This window comes from Apis florea, unplaced genomic scaffold (assembly GCF_048593485.1).
Source record: "Apis florea isolate Af1SG1 unplaced genomic scaffold, ASM4859348v1 contig_3305_pilon, whole genome shotgun sequence".
In the NCBI taxonomy this organism is placed as follows: domain Eukaryota; kingdom Metazoa; phylum Arthropoda; class Insecta; order Hymenoptera; family Apidae; genus Apis; species Apis florea.
The window spans coordinates 378,026-386,610 of NW_028256735.1; the positions used below are offsets into that span (position 1 = coordinate 378,026).

Genomic DNA, 8,585 nt, shown 5'->3' on the forward strand with positions numbered 1-8,585 from the left:
CAATTCAAATGAAGAAGTGGAAATAAGTGACTTTTTTCTCTATCTTTTCAGCGGTTTATGTGTACAGCTTTCATAGAACTTGGTCCGTCTTTATATAAGCTGCTTACAAGCTTGAACAAGATTTATATCCCTTTATTTCTGTTATTATATTCGATTCAAGTGAATTCTATGATTCTCTTTCTAATCACAAATTTATTAGACGAGAAGGAATTTTGATGAGAAAGATTGAAAGATCATATTGTGATGTTATAATGTAATGTTTATTCGTTTTAATTTCGATACTATTGTTTCTTCTGGAAGAGAGAAAATTTATCGGGCGAAAACATTGAAAAGTTTTGCTGTGACTGTGTGGATTCCGTATCCGGGTTCCGGGTTAAAAACTAATTTCTCTTTCCACGATTTGGAACATTGTATGAAAAGAAAAATGAAAATTTTTGGATTAACGAGCCTAGTTTCGAGTAGCAAATCAACGAGGAAAAGTTACAAAATATTAAATTTTAATTATTCATAGAGAAAGGATTAAATTTAAGAAATATCTCAAACGAAAATATATAGAAAGAATGTCAATTCTTTCTTTCGTAAAACATTTACACGTTTAATATATTTAAGATGCTCGATGACCAAAGATTTCCCCTTACCACAATTTAATCTTCCCTCCATTTTTTAAAAACAATTCCTTTGCATGATCATAAACATGGTCCAACTCCATCCTCATCCACTCCACATTCTCTTTTCCTTTTGAAAACCTCACTTTCGATCGCAATCGCCCTAACGATCCCCTTAATGGGTTCCCTGTCTAGTTGGACGCGCCATCTTTCACAGAGCGAGTCGAATTCAATTTACGTATCGTCCACCATAAATTCCCCGTTGCGTTCGACGTATCATGGATCCACAATGAGGCGTGGATCAAACCCATAAATCGAGGTTATGCGCGTCTCTGCATCTTGCAGACGCAGCCTTCGACTGCGACTGACCTGTGACCTTTGCCAGCCGTTTTATTGAATTCTCGGTACGCGTGGGTGGGAGAGGAACACCCGAACGATTTTCACCCGAATTGTTTCCGATTTAATTCCCCGACTTTTCTCCGAAAATGGCGTTGAAAATGGTTGATATCTTGGAGGGATAGGGGATCGATCAGGACGAACGAGGTTAATTGGATTTTTCGGCAAAATGGAGACTATTTTTTGACCAAGCGTGGGGATTAAAATTATTAAGAATAATTATTAGAAATAATCGTTTTGCTTCACTTATAAATTTCCAACGAGTTTAAGTAAAATTAAGAAATTATTCTTTCATCAAAATTTTAATGCGTCGACAACTTTCTAATTAACTCTTTTTCGTCAATTCTCAAATCATTATTCTCCATAATCCTAAAAGTATCTCTCATTTCTCTGCGGATTGCGCGTGAAAAAAAAAAAAAAAGGAAAACTCGGTGGAGAGAAAATTCGGCGGGGGATTACCTTTGGCGTGACGTATCGCGTCGATTCGGGGGAAAGGGGGGATTTTGGCCACGGTTCCACGCTGATCCAGCGTTTGAACCGTGGCCAACCGTCCACCGTTGGATTAACCGTGGCGCGGAATCAGCGAATTCCCGCGCGGAACGCTCTTGTTATTATCACAGAGAAATTAGATACGGTGCCCCATTGCCACTCTCGAGCCTCTGCCTTTTATCCATTATCTTGAAAATGGCGTCGATTATTATTATCTCATGCACAGGAATCGAGGATGTGAAATCATTTAAGTTTGATCGAAGGTTAGTTTGAAAGGGAAAGTTGAATATTCTCGTTTCGAGAATAAGAGTGTTATTAATGTCAAGTTGAATGGGGAACTGCGATTCGAGGGGGTTAACACGAGAGCCTTTCCTTAAATAGCGCGGATATATTTGCAGCTGACGCGACGTGGCCAACTAAAGTGAATTTTGTGGGTGAGTCGAAATGACCTGAAATATACGCATATTTGGGTCAATTTTAAATGAGATTTATCAGATAAGTTGTTAAATTATATTTTTAATATTACGTTTTGTCTCTCGTCGAAGAGAAATTCCAGTTACAGTTACGTTTTTTTCTTTATAATTCGTATTCTTTATCTTTATGATAATTGTATTGTCTTGCAGATCTGATCTACTCGACTAACATTTAAGAACAAAGGATATCACTGTTACATCACAGCTTAATTATCTCTTTGCATATATATATATATATATATACAGTTATTCAACTATACTCGATATAATCCAAATCCAAATCCAAATTAAAAATTAATTCGTTCTAACACTAATCGAGTGTCCAAGAAAAGCAAGCAACACAAGGAGCAACGATCCATTGTATCGATACAAGCAAAGTACATATTAATCCAATAGGAGAGAGCAGTGTTCTGGCCCTTAGCCAGAAGCCTCTTCACGATGAAGGAGGGATCCGGGTGCTTGACACAAAGCTTGACGAAGAGAGAAAGGGAACATCTCGCGTCCCGAAACGTTGCTTTTTACCTCCTCTCTCAGGAATCAGAGGAGGAAAAGTAGGGAAAGGAGATATAGACGAGGTGAGAATCGAATCTTCGAGACGATCTTCTTACAAAAGCTCTCCCCCTTTGTGAAAACTTGTGAAACGTATCCATTGCAAACGAGCCATTGTCGGCCTTCCAAGAGACTTTTCTAAGTTTCATCGTGTTTGTTTGAATTGTGTTTATTCGCATTCCTCACATTGAATACCATGGTGCAGGAATGATAACAGTGGAGTGTGTGGTTAAAGATAAATTTATCTTCTTTTTATCGTGAAAGTTGTCGCGTTATTTTTGGAGGAAATTTTTTATCGAGTTTGGAGATAGGTGTATATAAAGTATTGTTTGAACTTTATAAAAAAAAAAAAAAGAAAGAAAGGGGAGGAGAAAATAATTAGAGAAAGCGTACGAGTTGGATAAATTTTTTGTTGAAAAAAATCGTAGGATATTTTTTTAGTTCGATTTTTAATTGAATTCGTAGAAAGTTATTCAGATTCTATCGAAAGAAGATCGAAAATTATTTTCTCTTTCAATTTTAAACGATTCGAAACTGATTTGAAATACTTTTTTTTTTTTTTTCTTTCCTTTTGATCGAAATTTGACATAGCAGAAAGGAATATCGATTTAATTCAAATTATTATTCTCGCCACGTGTCAAATCTATCGTAAATATTGTATCTCGTGTCAATGTTATTCCGCACGATATATCTAGAATTACAAGCAGAATATTCTCCAATATCGGGCACAGAGATACACCCATGTTCGTAAATATTAGAACATCTGTCAATCTTAAATACATTTTGTGAGCCACAAAATATGATTGTTCGAACCGCAATATCAATCAGTCGAATTTTCTTTTAAAAGTGAAAAATTAACGATTAACATGCACAACATTTTTTATTCACAATTCTTTAATTCAAATCTCTACCCGATTTTTTAATATCTTAATAATAACAGGGATACGATCGTTTGGAAATAAAATTAAAAAACGAATTCTCTTATGAAAAATACTCTGCACACAATTTTCAATCTTCCACATTTTTGCATTCTCAAAATAATGTATCAACTTCTTCTCTCTTAGAAGAAAGCTTAATCGATCCAAATCTTTGGTGCATTCGTACGCTTTGCAGTTAAATAATTTACATTCTCGAGAAAGTATTCCTCGCAAAGGAAAATCGGGAACAGGGGAAGATTTTCCTAGATATCGCGCAATTATTATACCACGAATGCGAATTATATTATTCCTTGAGAATTCCATCCGCGTATCCAACGTGCACACGCTGCGAAATTTAATGAAAATTCGTCTCACGGAGTCGGCTGCTCCTTCGAAGGGTGGAATTTTTCTATTCCATCAGGGAGGGGACGGGCAAGCTTTTAAAACCGTGTTTCATTTCCTTCTTATAAACTTGAAACTACTTTTGCGTGGGATTTTATTGCAAAAGGGAAAAAAAGAAATAAAATAATATTAACGAGACTACAAACCTCGATGCCTCTGAAAGGCTATCATTATAAACCTTTCCTTGTGATTCCTTTCATTCCTCTGGAAAGGAAAAGGAGGGTGTGATCGATCAGAAGAGGAATGTTAATTCGTGGAGAGTGTTTCGAGATAGAGAGGAACTAATCGATGGCAATTAATTCGGTGTGGTGTAGTGGTATTTCGATTGTTGGAAGTCTCGTTTGAAGTCTTCGCTGTTTTGCAGGGTAAAGAAATCTTGGCTCCACTCTTCTCGGGAAATGGAATCGTAGTTTTATTCGCGTTGCGTGAAATATTTCTTTGCCGCTGATGCACACAGAGTTGGAAAATCGAAACAAGAAATGTCGACACTCGAGTTTTAATCGAGACAATTAAGGGATTATTTTATTCTCTTGCTTCCATTCCTACGAGAAAGACAATGTTCTTTGAGATTGACCAACAACTCCACACGATTTCACGTATGAAACTTTTGTATTTTAATATTTTATGTGTCTTTACGTATGAAGGAAGAAAGTTTGTTGAATATTAAAATGTCGTTCGATGTCTTTCACCTTTCTTATTTCATCGAATCAACGTGCTCTCATATTCACTCTCCATTATTCTTATCATCCTTCTTATATTACATCTCCATTTTTAACACTATTTCCCGTCTCTCCATCGTCAAATAATTTCGTTACTTAATAACGAAAAATCAAACTCATCTTCGAACCAATTTCATTACCATGCTTAAAACAAAACTTAAAAACTTTGAAAATAATATTTTCACGACTCCACTAGACTAATTGAAAATGTATAATTTCGATCCGTGAATATAATTTACAGATAAAAAAAATCTAACCATTCGATATATTATTCTACACTTTATAAGATTATAAAGAGCTTAGGATATTTTAAAATAATCGAATGGTGGCCGAGACGAAGGGTTAATAAGAATTCAATCTATCGAAATTATCGCAACTATTGCGCTAGCTACCTGTTACGCTCTTCTATTTCCGTTCGATTCCACTGGAATAATTAAAAATGGCCGCTCCCAGAGGGTTGCGAACCCCTTCGAGAGCTCGACAATGGAGGCATCTGCGTCATTGAAAACAACGCTCGTTTGCGTCCACGCTGCATTCCACCCCCTTGTATTATTGCTGCGTGTAAGCGGTCGCGTTAATTGCGTTTAAACCAAGGGGGGAGGAGGCTGTGTGTGTGTGTGTGTGTGTGTGGCTCGGTCGTTTTCGACGAATACAAGGACTGGAATTATTGGATGCGGGTGTTAACAGCGTTTGAATTTTGTTCGTTGAAGAAAGGAAAGTTGGATTTGAGCGTAGTTGTTTTAGTTGGAAAAGTGCAAAGTGTGGATAGTTGGTTCGAGGAAGAAGGGAAAATAAATTATAATTGATATATTTGGATATTTATAACGAAATTTTGTTTGTTGAAGAAAAGAAAATTGTTTTAGTTCGCGGCTAGAAAAGTGTAAAGTGTGGATAATTGTTGTATTTATAACAAAATTTTGCAGGTAAATGTAAATATTATTTACATTACTGTATTGTATCTAGATCTGTTAGAAAGGTGGAAGATTGTGGCTTAATAAGAAGATTATTATATTAGTGTGAAAAGGAAGCGAAAGCAATTGCGTTTCGTTAACGAAGTGATTACGATTCTATTAATTTTTTGAATGGACCAAGTATCAACAGTGCCAATTCAATCGTAAGAAATTATTATCGGTACAATGAAGAAAGTGACGATCGATATATAACGAGTAACGTAAATAAGAAAAAGATTGAATGAAACATGGCAAACAAGAATTTTAATTAATTTACATATCGCATCAAAAGGAATCGAGAGAAAGGGGATGGTTAAGAAAGAAAGAAAATGGTTGGAAAAAGCATCTTCTCACGTTTCCTTCCTTAAACACAAAGAAAAACTCGTGTTCATCCTCGCTCTTATCGAACAAATTATTGGTTGTTTTGCGAAGAACGAAAGAAGGAATAGATCAGCCAGTAATCTCTGATGATTTAATTACAGCTCCATAATTGACCGTTCAACTGGCTAACTCCTCCAGCTTCACGCTTCTCCCCGGAACAAATTTAACGATGCGAACTTTTTCTCTCACTTTTCTCTTTCTTTCCAAGTAGCTTGGAACGTGTGAAAATAAAAAACACAAACAGTGATATAAAATATTTTGCCTCGTGTCATATCTCTTTACAAAAGTACGCAGTAAATTAGATCTCTCACGTTATATTTTAAATAACTATTTTATATTTTATATTATGGAGAAAGAATAAACGAAGACTCTTTCCATTCCGACGTAGGTTTCTAACAATTGCAAAGAAATATAAAAATTGTATACAAAACATATAATGGAAAATTAACACACGAAGAAGACGATCGTTGTGCAGGTAACAGGAGAAACGTAATGAATATTTTTGCAAGATATCGTTATATGTACTGGCTTTGTGACCATGCAGGCACGCGATACAATACGTGCAAGACGAACGAGTGACGTAAACGTAGTGCACAACGGTTCTGTTTTCTCGTTCACCGAGCGTAATTGCACTGTTTGCGAATCAAGAATACGAGTGCGTGTGCATACGTGTTCGCGTTAATTGCCCATACCTTGATCCATTATGTGAAATGAATGTACTTTGAACTGCACACGTGTATGTATATATATATATAGATGAATAATGAATATCAAAGGATACCAAATGTTAAATAATATATAGAAATCTTTGTACGTGCGAGAATCGAAAAAGTAAGGAAAAAGTTTATAGAGATTGAAGACTATTGAATAAATAACAAAAATCAAATTCGTTTAAATTTTTGTCGAAAGTGGTTTCCCTCGAATTTTTCAAACGATTTCTATCCCCAGAAATTTCCAAAAGATTTATGAGACACCAAAATGGCGGCCGTTTGGTAAAATTCACAAGTTTCGAGATTTTTTCGAGTCGACATTGGGATAAAACGAGCACGGGTTTTTAATGTTTCAAATTCTTATGAATAAAGGATGAACAGGTGGAAAAGTTGTATCGTGGCGGTCGATGGAAAGAAACATTTTTCAGGGACATCATTATCGTTCCATTTATCGTAGCGCGATATACCTACTCGGTATAAAACGAAACGATTGCGATTTAGTTAGAAATCTTGCTATTTTCAGCGTACAACTCTTCTAGGAATTTCGAATAATTAAATAAAATATTATTATTATTATTATTATTTTATATATATATATATATATATATATATATATATATATATATATATATAACACGAAAAGTATGATTGTAATTAACGATAATTATTTCGCGTGTTTCAGTCGATAAGTGAAAGCGGTTTTTTCCAAGACGATAAAATATACGATGCATGGATTCTATATATTAACAGTTTGCAATGAGGATCAACGCTATGAGACGAAATCCTCGATTTATAAGCACGATCCACGCAGCCTGTGCAACAGACAACCATCTTAATTAAGTTTATCTTCGTTAAAGGCCCGATTCGATGTTTCCTGTGCACATCCGCCCGATTGCAGCGCCCCTATTGCATTCCTCGATTCGCGTCCTCCATTATCGACTCGTTTCGATCGTGGATATAACTCAGATCGATCAATTTCGATATTCTTCCTTTTTCGAGTGCAATTTGAACGAACGAAAATTTGTTTGGACGTGATCACTAACAAAAAATAATACCATTTCCTTGGAATAATGGAGGATACTTGTTTCGGATTTTGCAAGAAAAAGTAAGTATTTTTTTTTACACTTTCTACCATTTATTATACATATTATTATACATATGTGTGTTACATATTTATTTTATTTGCAGAGTGTTCTATTCTGGTAATGCTGCTGTTATAACGAGAATTGACGATCAGCATGGAATGACCATGATGACCAACGTGAAGTTACCTCGGATACAGGAAGTGACGTCGATCGTCTACGATATCGAAGATCGATTTAAGAGGAAATGTTTTTGGAACCAGACAATGCGATGCCTCACCTCCACTCTGTGTATAATTATAAATATTGTATTGTACGAATAAATATTGTAAATAATTGTAAATAAAATGAAATAAAGTTGTGAAAATATAATTTTTGCATTTGTGTTATTTTATTTTTCTAATTTATATCACTAATTTTTCCTATATTTGAAATATTTCAGGTGAAAGTTAAACGGTTTCAAAGGAAGTGTATACTAGTATTATTTACGTTTTGGAAAATGTTTTAATAATTATATGAAAGATCATAGCAAGGTCAAATTATTTTTTATAAAATTATATACTTTTTGATGCATCGATAGATTTTATTCTCTATAAAAAATTATTAAACTATTTATAGTCAAAAACTATTGGTTTAAGAGATATTCAATTATATTTAATTATCTCCTAAACTAATAATTTTTGGATTATGTGATACATAAAAATGATACATTTTTATAGAGAATGTCAAAATGCATCGATTCATGCATTAAAAAGTATATCATTCTATTTAAAAAATTAATGTTAAGCATTGTACATATTTTATGAGTTTAGTTACAAAAAAACTAAGATAATAAAAATATAACTCCTTTGAAACCGTATAACTTTTATTCGAAACATTTTTTAATAATATAGAAAACAAAGGAGATATCCA

At 34.4% G+C, this 8,585-nt stretch overlaps 1 protein-coding gene across 5 annotated transcripts in view; it reads left to right on the forward strand.

Moving 5' to 3' along the window:
- Positions 1-8,045, forward strand: part of LOC105736054 (kinesin-like protein KIF13A) — an 80,042-nt gene extending 71,997 nt beyond the window's left edge. For 2 of the 5 annotated variants that reach the window (XR_015293141.1, XM_086911529.1), the window contains 2 exons: positions 7,274-7,696; positions 7,780-8,045. Coding sequence is in view for 1 of the 5 variants with exons in the window: in XM_086911529.1 (XP_086767655.1) it covers positions 7,662-7,696; positions 7,780-7,996 (252 nt within the window). In the remaining 4 variants the exon portion in view is untranslated. Of the gene's footprint in view, positions 1-51; positions 2,539-7,273; positions 7,697-7,779 lie in introns of all 5 variants that reach the window. The other 3 variants (XR_015293143.1, XR_015293142.1, XR_015293140.1) reach the window with 3 other exon arrangements.
- Positions 8,046-8,585: the final 540 nt, after the last annotated feature.